Source organism: Dicentrarchus labrax, unplaced genomic scaffold, assembly GCF_905237075.1.
Source record: "Dicentrarchus labrax unplaced genomic scaffold, dlabrax2021, whole genome shotgun sequence".
Lineage (NCBI taxonomy): Eukaryota > Metazoa > Chordata > Actinopteri > Moronidae > Dicentrarchus > Dicentrarchus labrax.
The window spans coordinates 10715964-10737150 of NW_026136723.1; the positions used below are offsets into that span (position 1 = coordinate 10715964).

The 21187-nt window shown below is 41.6% G+C and overlaps 1 protein-coding gene across 3 annotated transcripts in view; it reads right to left on the bottom strand.

Annotated features, from left to right (window-relative positions):
- Positions 1 to 1104: 1104 nt before the first annotated feature.
- The window catches only part of trit1 (tRNA isopentenyltransferase 1), a 34111-nt gene continuing 14028 nt past the window's right edge, over positions 1105 to 21187 (bottom strand). Inside the window, exons 3-11 of one of the 3 annotated variants that reach the window (XM_051389463.1) lie at positions 19130 to 19225; positions 18645 to 18799; positions 16788 to 16930; positions 16499 to 16610; positions 12758 to 12870; positions 12531 to 12608; positions 3743 to 3852; positions 2839 to 2956; positions 1105 to 1925 (exon numbers count right to left, since the gene is read on the bottom strand). In XM_051389463.1, coding sequence (XP_051245423.1) covers positions 1696 to 1925; positions 2839 to 2956; positions 3743 to 3852; positions 12531 to 12608; positions 12758 to 12870; positions 16499 to 16610; positions 16788 to 16930; positions 18645 to 18799; positions 19130 to 19225 — 1155 coding nt within the window. In that variant the 3' untranslated portion in view covers positions 1105 to 1695. Of the gene's footprint in view, positions 1926 to 2838; positions 2957 to 3742; positions 3853 to 12530; positions 12609 to 12757; positions 12871 to 16498; positions 16611 to 16787; positions 16931 to 18644; positions 18803 to 19129; positions 19226 to 21187 lie in introns of all 3 variants that reach the window. The other 2 variants (XM_051389462.1, XM_051389464.1) reach the window with 2 other exon arrangements.

Consider the following 21187-nt stretch of genomic DNA (forward strand, 5'->3'; position numbering starts at 1 on the left):
ATGATTCAGCAGTGCCTGGAGGTACCAGACCAGACTCACTGTGGCACTCAAGATAAGAACACAACACACCTAAAGTTTCCAAAGACAATGTATAAGATGACTGATTATATTTTTTTCATATTCACAGATCCTCTCGTTGTTTCTGTTTGTTTAATTACAGAGACAACAGAGATGAAAAAAAAATCACCCGAAGGGAAAAGAAAACATTAGTAAGTCTGATATAAAAAATGTGCAACAGAAGGAAAGAAAAACAATCCATCCAAACACAGAAAGGGTTATAAAAACCAGACACCAGTTGCAGAGTGACCTTTACTATCAGTGTGACTCTTATACTGTATGGTAAGCCCCCAGTGAGCTAGAGGCCTGACCCAGTTTGGAAAGAGAGAACGTGGGACACTTGCACACACATACACACACACATACACACACACATTTCCAGCTATTATATGGCTGGAAATATTTTTAGTCATGTGGATGAGGTCAAACACTGGGAGCCTGTGAACTGAACTTGCACTGAAAGAATACGTCTTTGACTCGGACTGAAAGCTTAAAGAAAGAGATGATGGAGTGTTAGCCGAGAATGCGGAACAATTGTCCAATTCTTAGGAACAGGGGTGAGAAAAAAAAGTGGCAGGTAAGGAGAGGGAAAGGGAGCGCCAAAAGAGGCCTTTGGAGCGACGCCAGGTATTGTGTAAGTGGTTTTACAGCAGGCAGGCACACCTTGGTTGGAAAGGGGTACGACACGCCGCTGGATAAACAAAGAGCTGCAATCACTGCTGTGAAAACACACTCTCTCCTCACAGCCTGAGCCGGTGGTTTATACCACTGTCAGAGCAGAAATGAGCTCAGCTAAGCTCCACTGAAAGACAACAGCACAAATCAAGTGACTAGTCATTATCAAACAAAGAGCTGGGAAAAACGTATTTATGACAGTAAAACAAGGTGGCAGCAGGCAAACAGTGCACAATACTCTGTGCTGTGTAAGCATGCCAGCGAGATCGGTTAGATAAAGGTAAAACTAGCGCTAATGATGTCATGTGAAAACCTCTCAAATCCAATTTTTTTTTTTTTTACTTTTTCACTTCAGTGACACAAAACACATCATTCTCTATTGTTTGAGAAACTTTAAGATCCTTTGGTTTATTGAACATTTTTAAAACTAGTTGGATGAAGTTAAAAGTACATTCTGGTTAAGCTAAAGACGAGGCAAATAAAGTTAAATCCTGAAATGCTAACAGTATGACGGACTTAATTTAAGGCATATTCTGCAAAAACAGAAAAAAAAAAAAAACCTCTCTCAGTTTAATTTCAGGCAGCTGCACGCGCCATGAAAATTACTATAAAATTACTACAAAAATGAGTCTCTTCAAGGATACATACTCGGAGCACATTAACAACTGCGAATGAGAATAAAAAAATATTTTGCCTGTCCTTTGTTATCCACATTCGGCAAGGATCGTTGTTATTAAATCCTCTATCTACAGGGCTGAGAAGGTCATCCCATTCAAAACAGGTGCTCCAACAAACAACAAATAAGACGACTGAACAGCAGGATCAAGGAGAAAATATAGTTCAGTTCGACTCTATGGGAAGGAAGACAGTAGCCCTATAAGGACTGTAAGGAGACATTCAGCTGTTAGTGCAGAACAGTGGTGGACATCTGAATGAAGATTTATGTAGTCCAGAGTCTGCCTCTTAAAATGTCACAGGTACTTTCTTGTGTGTTGTCCTGGTGTCTGGGGATGACTCCAGAGAGGTTTCACTGCAGCCCGGGGCAACGGCAGCACAAGAGTCCTTTGAGAGGTTCTCCTCTATCACTGCAGCAGAAGCAGGAGGTGCAGTGGTTACCTGGGATTGGTCACAGGCTGGATCAGACTTCCTCTTCTTCCTCACGTTATAGTGATGCTTTTTGGACTTCAGGTGAGCTGCAGGTGAAGAAAATAGGGAAACTGATGGATACAGTTGGTGTGAGAAAAAGCTCTTTTCTCTCAGTGAAACTAGAATTATCGCCCCGTGGCTTCATGCCTCCACCAACCAGTCAGTGTAGTTTACATCCATGTCTTACCAGACTTATATAACATATGTATTGAAGACTTTGGATGATTTTAATAATAGGTATTAAGTGTATTTTTTGGCTAAATAGAAGATATTACATCATATTGATGGTAAATATGTAGGATTTCAGTGAATATACATTTTTTAACTGACAAATGAAGTCTTATCATAGATGTATTGGCTAAACAGGTAAGTAAGTGACAAGGGCAGAACGGATGAGATGGAGAGATATAAGCCTGGACAATGCTACTTATTGTTTACTCAGTGTGTCATCCCAGTCAACATGTATTTGGAATCTCTCAATTCATTCCTAAATTATGACTAAATACCTATTTTTAGGTCACAATGATGTTTGACCTTTGAGCCAAAAGTGTCACAAATTCAGTGTCCATCCAACTGTGAAATAAGCTCACAATCTCCCCTTCTGTTCCTGAGTTATGGTGTTGAATAATGTTTAAAAAAAGTGTTTATCAAGGACATTATGAGTTAAGTTCACAAGAAGAAGTCATGCACAAGAAAAAATAAGTAGAAACTCGGTGTCAGAGCCGACGCCAGAGGTGAGCAGGTTTGTCATCACACCTCAAGGCAGTAAGGCTTTTGAAGTAGTTTGGATGGCCTCTATTCAGGTAATAACAATTGTGTACTGTCACTGAGAGATTTTAGTGTATACTAAAGACCGATTTTATAGTGTATATATTCTTATGGCTAAATATAAGCACAAACGAATTGCAAGTGATTCTGTGTGTCGTTATCATATTGCACACTGTGGGTGGACAGACTCACCTGTCCACTCCAGGTCCCCGATGATCACTTTGTCACACAGATCACATGAGTGGCGGCTCCGTTTGTTTCTCTGCTCTGTGCCCTGTACTCTGATTGGTGCAATAGCTGGCTCCTCACCCTGATTGAATGAGCAAAACAGGTTTAAGTTTCAGGGTTTGGTGCTTAAAGTTTCCCTGTAGAGTTTTCAACAATGTCTTTTTACACTCAGTGTTATTCATCAAAAGATATTGTACTTGAGGCCTGACAAACGTGTTTCATGCATTCCTTTCCTCAAAACTTTCACAAAGCTGACAAAAAAAATCAATTGTGCATTCTTTATATTGTTCATTGCTGCCTTTGTTGGCATGTAACTGCCACAAACGGTCCATCGGCAAATTAGTGTGAACAACACAAACAAAACAGAAACCCAATTGTAAAAGCACTGCTCCTACAAGTGGTCCAATACTCAACAGGGTTCCTTCAAGTGTTTATGAAATTCTGGATCTAACTATTTAGTAATAGAGCAGGGCATAAAAGCAAGATGACGCGAAGCGAGGGTAAGGAAGGACAGAAAAGAAGGAGGGGGGTGGATGAAGCAACAAAGTAAAAGAGAAAGAACAGAGAGAGATTAAGATGGAAAAATGATGAAAAGGAAGGAAGAGTTGGTCAGGTCGTAAGGGGCTGAGATAGGAAAGGGAGAAAAATGAAAGAAAGGAAGGAATGCAAAAGAGTGGAGGAAGGAAAATTGCAAGTAAGTAACACATGGAGGTAAAAGAGGCAAGTAAAGTGATGGAAAAGGATGAAAGAAATGGAGAAAGCAACAAAGGCTTGAAAAATAGAGGGTAAAGGAACAAAACAGAGTAAAGAAGGAAGCAGACGTATGGTTGTGTCCCAACAGCAGGTGAAAGCTGCTGACAGGCCCCACCTTGCTCAGACTGTCCAGTATCTGCAGTGCAGGGTTCAGCACCATCTCCTCCCACCTTGACACGTCCGTTACGTCCAGGCCATACACCACCGGCACGTTGTCTCCCGGTCCTACACGCACACACACGTCAAACACAGCACGCATTATGCATTTTACAAGGCCAGCACAGGCTGCTAATAAATGTAATTAAGGTTGTTTTTTTTTAAAGCAAATATTTTGATTCAGTGTTTCCACTATTTATTTTTAATGGACCTGTGGAAAAGCCTCTGACAACAACACTTCAACCAACAGCTACTACGATTACTAAGTTGTGTTAGTCACAATAATTCTTTAGTGTGTTTGAGATAAGGTTTTCTCATAGACAGCCAGTGTGCTGATACATTTTACACTCAAAACCATCATCCATGATATCAAAGAAGTTTGACGCTGACATTGAGTCTTAATATGGTGAGATATATTGACTGGCTAATTATATAGCTGATTATTACCTCTAATAATAAACCAAAATGAGTGGCATTATTTTAGGGAGGCTGAGGTAGAAACTCGTACAGACGGGGAAATATACAGTAGCAGTGATGTGCTGGAGCCGCACCCTGAAGCTCTGTCAACCTGCTGACTCACACTGGCTCGATAATGTCTCTCCCTCTCTCCCTTCTTCCTCCCACCCTTCTCTCTTGCGCACCATCTCTCTCTCCCTGTCTTGCCATCAGTCTCGCTTCAGCTTTCACTCACTCTCTCATTCTCTCTCCCTCCCTCTAACTGTTCCACCCCCGTGTTTCTATTTTGCATCAGTCAGCAGTCTCCAGGCCAGGCCTCAGCACTAAACAGCAGCACCAGACCCTGCCCTGCTTGCCTGCTTGCCTGTCTGTCTATCTGTCTGTCTGTCTGTCTGCCAATCTGCACCAAGAGCCACTGCCCTGCATTGATTGAAGACACACAGACGCACAGGGAATGAAGGTGTCTGTACATTGTAGAGAAAGTGACTTCAAACAACTGCATCTGTATGCAAACAAAGTCAAATTTTAGGCACACATAAATACATTTATACCTAGTAGAGTTACAAATTAAGACTTATACAATAACAGACTAAATATGTAACCAGAAAATACAAGATAAATAAAGAAGAGTCAAATTTAAAGGGCATATACACAAAATAATTTTAATGAAAACAAGCAAGGTGTGCTTCAACGTGACTTACGCTGCTTAAGATTAATACTGTTGAGTTATGCCGTACCTATAGCGGCCATGTGTGTAGGCTCTGAAGCAACGGCATATCATATCATGTATGATACACTTCTTTAGTGTTGCGGTGGTGATACAAACGAATGAAATACAGGGCTGAGCTATAAATCAAAACCCGCGCCGTCGATATCTACATTAAGCCTGTCGTCAACCCCTCGAGTCAAGCATAAATCTGCCACAAGAGTTTACAGCCAAGCTAGCGACTCCCCGAGGCTGTACTCCAGCACAGTGGTGCTTTGAGATAAATGCTAATGTAAGCATGCTAACATGCTCTCAATGTTACCCTAGCAGGTATGATGTTAACCATCCTTTTTTTATTGTTAGTATAGTAACATTTGCATGTTCGCACTAAAAAACTAAAAGCAGGGATTTTGTCATAAACCACAGTATTGGAGACATTATAATGTTGACCTGATGATGGCGCTAGAGGAAAAATCAGTGGATCACTTTAGTCAGTAGGATTCATCCTGTGGGGAACATCAATGTCTGTACAAAATATCAAGGGAATCCATCCAATAGTTGTTGAGATATTTCAGTCATGGCCACAGTAGTGAGTCACTGCCAGCATGGCTAACTATGTAAAAAAAAGACACAAGGCTGGATAAAGTCAGGTGAATCTTTCTCATAAAATACCAGCATAGAAAGCACACACACACTTATGTAAATGAATCCCATTAACCTGTAAGACACAGTTAGCCAACTCAATTATTTCTTAATCCTTTCCACACACAGACTGAACTGTGGCGTTGAGGGCAGCAGACACCCTATAGACTGAAGTTACTAAGTCTGCTGGGAACTGTCTGGGACTCCATTATTACAGAGGAGTACAGAGTGGTAACTGTGCAACTGGTCATCTGTACAACAAACTGCATTGACTCTGTCAGAGGAATGAGTGTGTGTGGGAAACAATGGGAGTCTTCACACAGCCCCGCCTGAAAGCTCTAAACTTTGGCCTGGTCCTTGGCACACGCAACATTTCAACTCCTTCTGGTCTACATTTGCATACTGTTGTTGGTTTAATGTGCCGTCAGCCACTTAAACATTTGATGTATTTCACTCATTTCCTGTCGAGGCCGGCTTTGCCTTAATTGAATAGCTGACAAAGGGGCGTAAAAGCAAAGTAAACACAGAGATCCTTAATGGCACCGTCTCAGCACCCCTGCACCTGCATCATTTGGCTTCTCAGTGTGTGTTTTCTCCGCTTTATCTGCGCACACTACTAATCCCAAAACTCTGCCCAGCATGTGTGTTCATACAGATGGACAGTAGGTCAGTTTGTCAGTGTGTGTGTGTTTTTCTTTTTTAAAAACAGCAGTGACTGTTAATCAAAGCCTCAGGTTTCACTGGTGTGGTTACTGTGTGTGTTTCTGTGTTAGAGGGGGAAGTCTTTTGTGTTTGTGGCACAATAGCAGGCAGGTGGTGGCGGACAGCGTCACCTGGCATACCTATACCAGATGCAGAGTTGGAGCACCCTCCCTTAGGTGCTCTAATAAATACTCCCCCTCGCCAGCCGCCCTCCTGTGCCCTGCTGTTGCCACTATCTCTCTCCTTACTTTGTTCTTTTATCTCTCTCAACATCACCCCCCCAACCATTCAACTACGAACCTCCCACTGGGCAGAGTGGAGTGGTGGTAAATAAAAGGGAGATAGTGTATGGTAGGTTGCCAGATGCTGGATGGAAACCCCCCCCTCCACCCAACACCCCACCAGCATTCTTGTTTGGGATCTGGTGAAATTTAACTCTGCTAATCCACTCTGTAGTGAATGAGGGTGGATAAGAAATGCTGAGGGGACAAAGAGCAGGGTGGTCGACACGCACGCACGCACACGCACGCGCACGCACACACACACGCACACACACACACACACACACACACACACACACACACACACACACACACACACACACACACACACACACACACACACACGCATCGTACACCACACACTGTGAGCGTTGCCTTTCAAGCACACAGGGGAGCCTTGCCAACAAGAAAGAGCATCTCCTGTCGCTGGGCAGCTGCTTGCCAGTGTTGAGTGTGTGTGTTGAAACAGTAGTCCACCTGTTGCAACAAACGGGCCAGCAGTCATTTGCTGCGTTATCCCTGTGTTTGCTGAGTGAGGATGTGCGTCCGTGTATGCTTTGCTATAAAAACTCCACTACGGTAGTCTCAGTGCAGCGGCCCCCCGGCCCAGCTGTGCTTCTTTGGCTGTTGTCCACACTGGAACACGACAGCTGCCTCTATTCACTCAACAGCCTCCTTCCTCTTTCCTATAGTTCCTTTTCCACTTTTTGTCTCCCTTACCTTCTTCTGTTGTTCATGACATATCTGCAGTAGGTCAGGTATAGGTCAAGGATATTTCTGTAGATTCGGCCAAACTGATAACAAAAATATGGATTCATTTTATCTGGCTGTTTGGTGGGATACAACAGAAGGAATCTAATCCGCATATCCATTATCTGTACTTTCACTCCCCCCTCCATTATGGGGTTTCTTCTCCTTCACTCTAGCTCTATTAAAGCCGCTATAATCAATATGTCTATGTTAACAGTAGCCATGTTTCCATGAGCCTGATTTGATGAGCATTTTGAAGTATCGCATTAGAAAAGGTTGATGGAAATGGAAACGTCCTCAAAAAAGTTTTTGCCATTTAAAGAAAAGTTACATGTACTTAATGGGAGATGGAAACACAGTCCAAATAGGTTCTGATGTAGTGAACATTTCAGTCACATGACTGATTAGCTTGCTTCCACTCTGACAGTCTCATCACTCCCATGGTTCTATAATATGGCTATAAACTGATCTAACCTTCCTCACGTTAATACATGAAACTAGCAGAAATTTAATTTTTCCACCCTGTTTTCTGAATAGTTTTTCTCCATTTGTGGTTCGACTGGCACTCTTATAATTACACCATCTTCTTGGGGCCTCTTCTTGGGGTTTTTCCCGCTGAAGAAGTGGCGCCACCTACTGCTTATTTTAATGAGCCCACTCATAACAATGGCATAACGGTAATGGATGGAAACAATTCATCAGCATTCATTCACATTTCCTTTTACCGATTTACTTGAAATTAGTTTAAAATTTGTGAATGGCAGTTCCTTTAATCTCTAATTCAGCATTTAAGCGTCTTTTAGCTCATTGTTTTGGTTTTGTGGTCCGCAACTTTACTGTCTGGGATCATTCTCACCACTTCCATAGCGCTGGTTTCGGACACAACGGGCCGCTGCTTTTAGACAAGAAGTTCTGGATATGCTATATACCTAGCACCAAAAGTCCATCAGACACAGTAGCTAGCTGGTGAACATAATGGAGAATTTAGCTTGAGTTCGTGGAGACTGAAAAAAAACTAAAGAGCTAAAAGATGAGGTGGACGGAAACTTGACTCAAAATGAATGCTAATGTCGCTGCAGAACTGCTGGATGTGTAAATAAACAATTTGCTAACAATAAACCCATATTTATTTAAAAGGTCATTTGTCAATGTTACGTTCAAACCTTTTTTGTGCTGCCCCCAAGTGGCCAAAAAAGTCAGTAATTGCAGGTGTAAGTTTCCATTAAAATGCTGCTGAAGTTTTAGGCAAATGTCATACCTTTGTATGAAAATATCCAAGAGAATGTGACGAGATTGCATAATTAATGCAGCAACAGTACAATACGTCAAGCTGCTTTTCACCTGCGATGACAGATGTGTTTTTTAATGAATGACTTTGTCTCTTCGATTCACATCTACCCTGGGGTGTTTTTATGAACCGCTATGGTGATAGAGAGGGGGGAGATATGCAACAAGGGACCCTTTCGAGACTCGAACCAAGGAGGTTGCAGTTCCATACCCTTATGACTGCTATTTTTATTTTTATTTACAGGTTTAGTTTTATTTTTATGGTTTCTCTTGGAATGGTGGACTTTCTTCTCTCTCTCTCTCAATTTGCCAACTTTTCCAGCTCAGCCAACCACAAGCTTTTTTGCAATATATATATATTTTCAATTTCTTGTTTTTTCACTCAATGCACTGATGGATTTGTACCTACTACTGTATCTCCTCTAACCCCCATGTGTCATTCTCATCTTCTCCAGCCCTCTCTCCACCAAGTGGATGTGACAGGGAGGTCTTTGTGGCAACAACAACCCTGGCGCGAATCCACGGGAGGAGGTTGCATTTGTGTGTGTGCGTACATGAAAGCTTCGCACTTGCTCAAAGACAAGGGTGTAAACTCGCCCCACACCTGTTCCCGCGGCTGGATCAGATTACCTTCACTTTCCATCCACCCAGCTACCCATGTGTTGTTCCTGCCTCTCCCTCTCTGTCTCCCTCCATCCATCCTTCACTCACTCATACATTCACTCTCTTTCTCATGTGACTAAAAGATACCTACACCCCTGTTACTTAACACTCACAGGACCTCAGTCAAACTACACCTGCGTATCCTGGTTACAGGTAAAGCGTGTGTGCTTGTTTGCATGTCTTTGGGGAATAAAAAAAAAACTCTAAGGGCATCCTCCGCATAAAATGTGGCACTTATTAAAATTAGTATAACCTCAAATTACCATTTTCTTTATGGGTAATTAAATCGACTAATTAAACATTCCCCTATAACCACACAGACACACAAGCGTCCTATAAGCGTACTCCCACATACGCACACACTTAAAGACAAGACAAATTAAGCTTGATTTAATTTGAGCTGGCTGACCTGGTGTTTAAATCCCCACAGCAACAAAAGTTGAGTGCACCAAGAACTGCGTATCCTGCTGAAAAGTATTTAAGACACTGAACGCCCACCTGCTCCCTCACTGACAGTCGCTGTTTAAATCTGTGAACTATAAAACTGGGTTAAACTTGTGTCTTCGAGGCATGTGATTCTGTGTCTCTCTCTGTATATTTACATGAACGTTCACCAATCAGGTCATTTTCTAGCTTCTATAACCTACTTCATTCTCTGACTGAGGCTCTCTGTCATGTCCAATTTGTCTTTCCCTTTGACCCACTAGTCTCCGTGTGCTCGGGTAGGTCTGCATAGCCCCCAGTGACCCTGTTGCCCGAGTTTGTGTGGTCGGGGCAAATTCCCGGCAGCTCTGTAATGCTTCAAGAGATTAGCCTGCTCAGCTGAGGCCTGCCGGCATCTGTGTGTGTGTGTGTGTGTGGGGCTCAGACGAAACAGAAAAGAGGTCAGCAGTCACAGCAAGAGAGCAAGGAGAATAGAGACAATACAGACCGAAAGGTGGGAAGAGCGGGGTTAAAGAGCAAGGCCCTGGGTTAGGACATTGCCAGCCAGGGCTGGACACAAAGACAAGGTTGTCCTATAGGTAAATACGGCAAGGCTCTGACACTAAAAAAACATCTGAAATAGATATTAACATCAGGGACTATAATCCTGGTAAGATATTTTTACAGGAAAATTACGGCATTTAGAGGTTTGGGAAACATGGACTCCAGTAAGGATAATGTCTGTTGAGGCAAAGGAGCCGAGCCTCTTACTGCTTTCCAAAACATTGAATACAGTGGCTACATGGATTTTCAGGGGACTACTTTCTTAGTTTACTTTTAGTCAGACTCAAGACTAAGTGTTTGAGAAGATTACTGCAAGTCTGAAGCTTTTTTTCATGCTTCTTGGCCAGATCAACACCATTCTTACTAAAGTCTGCAATTACCGAACAGCCCGCAGGGTGAAACCCAGGGTGGTCGGGCAAAGAAACTCAACCAGACTTACTTTTTACTGCAGCGCAACGCAATGACATCTGGTGGGACACTGTGTTGGCAAACAAATATATGCAAGCACACGCTCCTACAAGATAACCTACAAACCTGTTGCCTGTAAAATGAACCCAGTATTTATATGGTCAGGAGACCACAATAGCAACAGGTATTTCAGGGGACAACATGATTTCTGTTCAATTGAAATGTTTGGAGAACTGTATGAGCCCTGGTTGATGTTGTTTACCAGAGGTGGTAAATAAAACGTATTATCATCAGCAGTGGTCATAAAAAAAATGGAAACTAAAAAAAAAGTTAATACAATCCAGGTTTACAAATATCAGAATTTCCCTTTAAGGCCAATAGACTGATTTTTGTGTGTGTCTAGACATAACATATCATAACCAACAGCCAAATCAGACTCAACTGTCTTGCAAATTGTTCTGAATGGAGTCTAAGCAGGGTCTTCGGGAGGGGTGCACATGCATGAGCAAAAGCACAGACAACTTCAGACAGATTATATATCATATGTAAAAGCGCAGGAACACAAATACACACACATGTGATGACGACCATATGGTGTGTGCAGCGGGGAAGGCAGGCGGTCAGAAAGAGGGGTATTGAGGTTTAGGGCCTGGCGTGGCCTAAGCCACTCGGACCTAACAGGATTAGGAGGTTGGGTTACTGCAGGGCATGCTACTGGTGGGACACAGAGGCCAGGTTTCTGTTGGGGACAGGGAAACACACTGAGCCTTCACATATGTATTAAAACACGTCTGACTTCCAGCAGTTGCGACCAGGGTGGGAAATCACCACCTGCCAGACACTGGTTGATGTTGGCTGTGGTGGGTACATTTATCCACTCTGCAGTGCCAGAAGCAACTGCTGCAGTTCACTTATATGCATTTGCTGCCACAAGGGACTTACTGCTGGGAAAAAAGCATTCAAGGGTCTTAGCTGCAGGTGTATACTGAGGATGTATCTTGAAATATTAGACCCTTTATAACGTCACAGCAGCTAACACACGCTGCATAAAATCAAATGTGCCAGTGAATAAAGTAACCTGGTGATTTTCAAATATATACTGCTTCTAAATGCTCTTGTATTTCTGAAGAAACATGGACATACTTTCATACAACATGTCATTTTGAACGTGGAAGTTCCTGCTGCAAAAAAACTAACGAGAGAGGCGTCAATCTTCACATTTAACTCTTGGCAAGAAAACAAAAAAAAGCACATTTCCCAAAATGTTGAACTATTTACTTTTTATGATATGAATATATTATTACGGAAATAAATCTTTTGTAGAAAATGACTCCTTGGAAAAGAAAAACAATTACCGGTTTCATTTTGAAGTTAAAATTGTACATTTAAATGTGCCTTACAAAAAAGGCTAAACTAAAATAGGCATGATGAGTAACTTAAAAATACACTATTTACTACAAAACTGTGCTGATGTTTTTTATTTTTTAGCAAATTATACAAAGAAAATCACCACATGTAATGATTGTTGACATCACCTCAATCCTGCTGTACACACAGACTGATGAACACACACACACACACACACACACACACACACACACACACACACACACACACACACACACACACACACACACACACACACACACACACACACACACACACACACACACACACACACACACACACACACACACACACACACAACCCTGGAACACAATACGGTGTCTGAGAGGCTTATTGTGTGTCTAATGGAGTGCATGAATCTCATCTTGTTAAAGAGAGTGCTGATTGCTATAGAACTCGACTGTGGAGGACAAAAACACAGGAACACATACTGCGTGAAGCGGGTGAAGGGTACTCACTTTTAAGGAAGCGGCTTCTGACCCATTTATTCTGTTTGCGTGCGTAACGTCTGGTAGCAATCTTCAACGCTTCTATACCTGCACAGAGTTTAAAAGGAGGCTGTTACAGATGAAAGGGGAGGAAGAGAACAATCTTTAAATAGATTCTTCTGGTTGATCGGTCAACCAGTCGGCCAACGGGAGAATCTTTATCCATCTTTGTGACTGTGATCGAGTATTCCTCTGACCTTTGTCTCGTAGTGTGTCTTTCTCCTGCTTGGTGCTGCTTTCAGGAGCGGTCAGGTAGTCATGAAACTCCTTAAAACCGATCGACTGGAAAATCCCATGTTGATAGTCCTGACTGTAGAAGAGAAGAGAGGAGAGGAGAGGAGAGGAGAGGAGAGGAGAGGAAACATTATCCATCAATTAAAAAGAAAGTTGCCGTCTCCTACTTGACATTTCAAGACACCCGGTGGTGACTCATTTCACCTTCTCCTCCTCCTCTATCTCTCCTTCCCTGTACAAAGAATATCAGTATGAGCAGATGGAAGGCCCTTCGGGGTACAAAGTGACAGAATAACATTAAAAAAACTGAATGGCACTGGCAGAGGGACCCACGGGTGCCGGGACTCAGTTGCCTGACCGGAGTGACATCAGGTTGGGGCAAAAGCCCAATGGTTAGCTTGCCAGACAGTAGAGACAGAACATTTCCATCACTGTCAGACCATATCACCCCAATCTAACCATTGCTGCCTGTTCTAGTCCGAGCTGTACCTTTCTCAGATCTTAGTAATAGCTCCACAATTTACGCGTGTCCAGTTCAATCACCTGAACATTTTCTGAATTTAGAGTGATTGCATAAAGAGTAGAGGTCAGCTGTGGTGGCATTTTTCTTTCTACCACTACAAGAAAAGTTTATTTTTTTTATCTTAACAGATGACTTGACAGTTGAGAAATCATGTCTGCACCTATTTAATGGAATACAGTAGCGCTGTTTACAGTATGTGTAATGGACAATATCGTGTACTCAAAAATATGTGTCTACTATTTGTATCTGTTCATTTTGGCTTGTACCTGCCAGGCTTAGACTGCGTCATTCTCTGTGTTTAGTTGTTTTCTGACCTACAAAAAAATGTATTTCATTGCCTTTACTTCCTCTGTGCTCATTGGCCCTATTCCCATTGTACCAGCCTTGTCTGGTTTAATTTTATTTGTAAAGCACTTTGTAACATTGTTCAAAGTACTACATAAATAAAGTGTATTGTTATGATTATTGTTATTATTATGATTATAAATCAGAGGTATTACTGGAAACATTTGGATGCTGCATGTATATGTTCCGAGTATATTCTCTGTTAGTATCCAAATACTGTATTCATATTTGCTTATAGCTCTAATAAATACTAAAAGTTTAATTAATCTGCAATTTTAGAGCTTTCTGCCATGTTCCCAGAGGTCTGATTAAAAGAAAATAGCACTGTTGAAAATTGTAGTTGAATTGCTCTTCTTCAGATGATATCATCCCATTCACCACTGCACAATGATCTGTACAGTTTGATAATTCTTAGTTGTTAGTGATTTTTATTATGGGCGGGATGCAGTTTTTGCAGATGACTTGTATTCTGTTAATGCTAACGTCATCACACTTGAAATCTTTAAAAACTTTTCTTTGAACTGACTTTGATTTATAGACTTATTTATCTTTTATCTATTCTATTGTTTTTATCTTCTCTGGTTCACCTTTTACCTATAATGCATTGTTCTTGCTGTCAATTTTGTCTCTTTGAAGATCATTTTAATTTTCTTTTTAAGACACTGTTTAACAAACATTATAATAATTTAAAAAAAAGACTATTTTTGGTCCATAACTTACACTTGTAACTGAAACAAGGAGAGGAAATAACAAAAATAAATCTGGCTAGACGGGCAGAGACAGAAATTTGAGAATAGCGACAGAGCACAGGAAATGTAGAGTCAATGGAGGGAGAAAAAAGAAAGACAGAGGAAGAGAGGGAGGGAGGAAGAGAGGGAGGGATTTGACCTTGATGTCTGGCCGCAGCAGCCAGTCGGGGATAGAGACATGAGGGTAAAGGAGAGAAAGACAGACGGACAAAGGAGGGGGGAGTAAAGTGCTCGGGTGATCAGATTGCTGAGAGGGCAATAGTGGCTGAGATGGAGGGAGACAGTGAGAGAGGGGGGATAGAGAGAGAGAGAAAGAGAGAGACAGAAGAGGAGGAGGCTGCTGGTTGATGAGGTTGGATGGGGTGATGGGGTGATGAAAGAAAGGAGGGACGGAAGAAGGGAATTGGCAGCTTCCTGGGCATCGTTCCACCAATGCATCAACTCCCCCCGCAGCCACACCCCATCACACACTTACAATATCAATATCTGCTGCCAACAAAGGCCCAACAGCAGTGTTCACATATCTGTTTCAGCTATTAGTGAAGGACACATACACGTTTATACACATTTCATGTTGCATACGGAAATCACTGTAAATTTGGTCCTGTAGTTGTAATTATTAACACAAAAAACTGCTCAATTTTATGCATCATGGTAACCCAGAGACATGACTCAGAACAGGAAACAGTGGATCCATACCACTGACAGTGTGACATTGCTCCAGTATGCTACCGGTCATGTGGTTACTGTTAAGGAAATGTCAGGGACAACTTGGTAATTGTAAGAAAGACAATATATCAGTCTTGAACACATTAACAATATCTTCAAATAGCATCTTTACAGACAACATAGCGCTGTAAGTAATTTGTTCCAGGGCCACCAGGATGTCCATTCATTGTGGGATAAAATTCCTGAGGCCCTGAGGTAATAAGCACCAATCACCAGACTCCCCTGGTAGTGCTAATGTCCTACAGAGGGGGCTTATCTCTGCAATTATTAATAATCACTGGACATTGTAAAGAAATATCAGTCCCATCTGAACTAAACTCGCAACAGTGTGGGCTGTATCTAAATTGGTCTCCAGGCCATTGGGAAACAACAGCATACAGAACAGAGTGACCTGTCAAGACAAGGAAATAGGAATAAATAACTGCTTGACCGAGTTCACTTCACTCTTATTGCCCTGGTTACATGGAAGAGAGGACTTAAGTCTGGATCCAGACTGAATGTCTGGATCATTAATTAAGATAGCAGGATGAGAATGTGCTTTTGAACTTGTTACAGAGACACTGCACCCTCAGACCAACCTTGTTGCGTTCAATAGCAGTGACGACAGGGCCAAAACCAAGAATGACATATGTTTTTGGCCCACAAAAGATTCATTATTCACTTCTGTATCTTTTAGGTGGAGTTTGGTTGATTTTTCATTAAAAAAAAGAAGTGCTAGGAACACAAGCCACATGTAGCCAGCATGTCTTTGCTTTGTGAAGGGAGGATAACCCATCATTTCCCATGGGTGTTGTACACACAGATCTATTTATTGTAAATATTATTCCAATTTTATCTTATTCCATTTTATTCTTGAACTACATTCCCTTGTGCTGCTGTGTCAAATAAAATGTTCCCTGCGGGGGATCAATACAGGTACATCTTATCTTATCTTAAAGGGGAAATGTGCTGATTTTACACATCAAAGTCTGTTTACTGCTCCAGATGTGAAACGAGTTGTATAAAATCTTTTGTGGCTCCAGAGAGAGTTGTGCATAGTCTGATAAATTGCCTCAAGCGATGTCACTTGATTCAGCATCAGTTGAAGATGTTTGAGAATGAAAATCAATCTGGAGGTTTGTAGTTAGAAAGAAGTGAGCTTAGCAGACCTCTGTAGCCCTCATCTCTGTTTGAGGCTAATGACTTGAGGCTATATTAGCGTTACTAGCATAACACACCTGAATTTCTGCAAAAAAAAAGCCAAAGCAAAAACGAAATTCCAGACAGAATGTGAAAAGAAAGTTAATTCAGGATGAACAGGATCTGGTTGATTGTGTTCCTTCAAGAGGGTGCACGTGTTTTGCTGCTTATTTTGCTACCTGTCATCCTGGACCTTCTGCTGATTGTAGCGCACATGGAAGTCTCTGAGCTCCTCTATCAGTCCAGCAGACAACATCTCATCTACACGAGCATCCAACCGCCTGTCGAGAGCTGGAGGGGAACAGACAGGGAGAAAATAGAACAATTGTATCAGCAAAATAAGACGGACGCATGTAAACAGTTATTTCGTGCCAGCACTGAAGCTCCCGTATCAACATGTCCCGTTGTGTTGTTTTGATAAATAGCAATAACAGCCAAATGAAAATCCATACAATGCTCCCTCCGTACCGTCCATGTTGGCGTGCAGCCAGAAGATGCATGGGTCTGGGTACCTCAGCGGCCCCCCCAGCCCGTCGCCTCCCTCCTGGCCCCTCTGCTCCTCCAGCCAGTGACTATGGGGGACGCCTGTCTCCTCATGGATTTGAAGACTCCTTGAGACAACAAACAGGCAGATGCATTGTGGTTAAATAAAACACATGTTTTTCACACAACCAACAAATCATTTTCTAATTTTTTCAGTTTAGTTCAAACTGCTCCACTATACTATGAGTTTACATCCCACTCCCTGTATGTCAGGCCTCGGGGGGGAAACTGAGATTAGATGAGTCAACCATCCACTCATCCGTTAAATCCAATGTAAATGAAGGTCTCAAACCCCCCTTCTGAGGCACAAATTCAGTTAGAGTTTGAGTGTAGTCTAAATGATTAACACACCAGCAACAATTATTTCAAAAGACAAGACAGGAGTAAAAACAAGGAGGAATATAAATCATGAAATGAGATACAAAACTGTATGAAATCACACTTTTTCTCACCAGCACACAGTAAACATTCAGCCAGGGTTAAACAGAGATTTGAGGTGTTGCGATTCAAATCTGAACGTGACTCTTTAGCCGTGCCTCACTGCAGTCTGAGGTTATGAAGAAAATATGATTCCTGTCGTCTCCTGTCATCGGGAAGAGCAGGGTAACCTAACCTGCTAACACAAAAGACCAGAGTGCACTGACTGCTACTCATCAAGCCGTGTGTGCGTGTATGTGTGTGTGTGTGTGTGTGTGTGTGTAAACAGACACTGGTCCTGTCAGCGTAGATTGGGTGGAGGCCATATACTGTGACTGTCAACCTGAGACAGAGCAGGAGCCCTTCAGGACCTCACACAAAACATGAGGAAACTAGAAAATATTGGGAGCCACCCACAAACAATATACCCCACATTATCCCAAAGGTTTCCCATTCTTTTCCTATTAAATGTTTTTCTAAATATGTGACAAAATAGTTTTATATTAGACACTAGAGCCAATATACATGTTTTAATTTTGGCAAAATTCGTTTTTTGTTGTTGTTTTTTGGCTATAACACAGTTGGTGGCCGCCCTCACTGTTACATTGGTGTGTTTGGATGTTGGGAGGGACAATGTATTTAGTTACAAACGTTATTGCATTATAAAGTGAATTTAAGATCTGCAAGGTTGTGCTAAAGTTTAAAAATCAATCACATCGAGCAGCAGGAAAGAAAGAAACAAACCAAGAACAAGGACAAACATGAAGACATTAACTTGCCACAGCGCTAGCGGTCACTTGGCTAGCTTTGGCTAGCAGCTAACCCTTGCACTTTTTTGTTGTTCATTAGGAACCACAATATGTATTTTAAGGGACTGAAAAACCACAATGTATTTTAAGGGACTGAAAAATCCCCCGCTGCATTTTCCACTAATGTTATTGTAGTTTTTCTTTTGCTATTAGCTGTCTAACCAGCTAGCAAGGGCGACAAAGAAGCAACTCAAAACATGGCTAACACGGACCAATAACAGTGTCGCAGCAAAGGCTTATTATTAATTCTTGAATGGTAACTAAAGATAAATAAATAATGGCCATTATTTCATGTCGGTAACTTTTCCTAAACATGCTTGTGCTGTTTTAACATAAGTTACACGTTACAAGTACAAGTAAAAGATATTTTCTTTCTTATTGTTATAAATGTAGCCATTCAACATATATGATATATGATAGCTGCGTTATCATGTAATGAGTTTAATTTTAAAGCTATGTCAGTTTTCTAGAAATACACATCACAAAAGCTGATTAATGTGTGACTGGATATCCAGTGTGAAACATACACCGATGAAGACATGACCAGCTGTATCACCTGGCTATCTTGCGTTTGTCATTGGGGTGTAACATGGCAGCCATTTTGGGGTCCACCTCCACCAGTCGTTTATGTAACTCAGCTCCTTCTAGTTTCTCCAGCTCCAACTTCCTGTCTGGAGACCCATCGCCTCCGTCCCCCGACTCCTTGTTCTCCTGCTGTGAGAAACAACCAAATACCCCTCTTCTTAAAGTACAAATTTCAAATCCGTAATATATTTATAAGTCCTGTTATTAATATCAGTTTCAGGTCAGATATAATGTGCAATAATCAATAATCACGCAGCGTGAAGACACAACCCTTAAAAGTCATGCATTGACAACTGAGAAATGAAACCATTCACACATTTTTTTTTAAATCACAAAGCACTGAAAGGGTGCTTGTTTTCGCATGCATAAAAGTGGGTGAAGATAAATAAGAAATGCGAGATAAACAGTGTCAGAGGGGCACATGAAGGGAGGTGTATTTGAGTTGTACTCGCTCACCCCAGTATCCAGCAGGACTTTCCACAGCAGAGACTCAATGTAGTAGTTTGTTCCACCTACAATGACTGGCAGTTTGTTTCTGCCGTGCATGTCATCTATGTTGGAGCATGTTAAGGAGGAACCTGATCTGTGCACACTTTATGTCCATGAACAATTCCAGTACGACTTCACCTGTTGCTAATTTTGACAGTTTTTGCTTGAATGCACAACAATTAAACCCCGTTTGAAACGACCTGTTGAGCTCATTTAATGGCTTTCACACATTAATGGCATAAAAAAAAAAAAAAACAGCTCCAGCTCGTTCTAATTCAATCAGTGACTGTGAAAGGCTGACAGGCGCATTTAGCTAAATTGCATACAACTCCTCGGCCTATTAAGGTTTACTGTTGAAAGAATTTCTGTTGAATGGTTTAATATTATATGCACATTCAAGAATACAGTAATAATCCAGAGTGTTCCAGCTTAAAAATTCAAACAGTATAAAAAAATTCAAGTGAACAGATGCACAGAACAAGACAGTTCTGCAAATGTTAGTTACACAGAAAATAAATAGAAGCCTGATCTCAATGTGGCAGTCTCATCTTCAGTGCGAGTCTGTTTCTGAATATCTAGCTTGCAAAACAATGTTAAAAAACAGAAAATTCAATTATATCTTTATATATCAGTTGTGAAAAAAGTCAGCAGTGAACAGGGATCAAACAAAAAGGAAATGCAGAAAATCACCAAGAACCTCAACATATTAAAACTGTCCTTTTAATAATTTCACGCATCGACGCAGCATGTGCCCCATAAAAGAAAAGCCTCAGCAGAATACTTAATAAACAAGAAAAAGCCACTTAAAGCCAGCAACAGACTGTAACATTATAAAGAGGATATACTGGCTGTGAGTGAATTTCTTCTTCTTGTCAGCATTAACAGTAACCGAGAGCAGTGCGGCTGACACAATGATACACTCTTATAGAGGTCATTTAATATAACGTGTGTATGAGGTAAATACTAAGCCGCAGACTGGGCGTCGGACCAACACTTTGAGTCAAACGGCGCTAAAACAATTAGTCGATTGATTGGTTAATCGACTGACAGAAACTTGAGGAAAAGCATCAAAGTTACTCTCAAATGTGAAGATTTGCCGCATTCCTTTGTCATCTGTAAAAGTGGCTCTCAACCTTTTTTGGCTTGTGACCTAATAAATCATGAAATAAATAAATCACTGTCTACTTGTGAGCTCTTGTTACAAGTGTGAAAGTCTTCACTTCACTTCTCAGATTGTGTCATTCGAATAAATCTAAAGAAACAAAGCAAAGACAAGGGCAAAATAATTTAAATATGTGTTGCTGAACTGTGCTTTTTGTTCTTTCCTGCCTCATTAATCATCTCACGACCCCTCTGATTTACCCTTCCACCCACAGGCAGGGAATCACTGCTTTATGGTAGTAAACTGAACTGTTGGTCACACAAAACACACAATTTTAAGGTGTCAGCTTAGGCATCTGGGAAATTTAGTTTTCTAACATTTTACAGAACACATTAGTAATTGATTTATTGATGTTTAATACTGTCCTTCTATCACAAACTCAATATGAGCCACTCAGTTCAAACAAACATGAATTATTGAATTTTAGACCTTACTGGTCACACAGACAGAGCCACGCCTTATTTCCCTCGCCCTCTCCTTTTCTGTCGCATCTTCTCTCATCTTGCACCTTTTCTTTTCCCTCCTCCTCCCCTGCCCACCTTCTCTACTCAGGGATAATCAAATAACCACTGAAACAAGATAAAGGCTCATCAGCCATCGTCACTCACCTCCCCCCCCCTCGCTCTCTCTCTCTCTCTCTCACACACACACGCACGCACGCACGCCAGACAGGGCTGCATCTCTGTGTTTGCAGATGAGAAACAGGAGGAGGGGATGGAAAAGAGAGCGAGGGTGATCGCTGACAAACTGCAAGGAAAATCAAGGGAGGGAAAACAGTAATAGGGCTGGAAGATTGAAAGCAATAAAAGGAGAGAAAGAGGAGGGGAAGCAAGGAGGGGTTTGGAGAGAGTGGGTTGATGTGA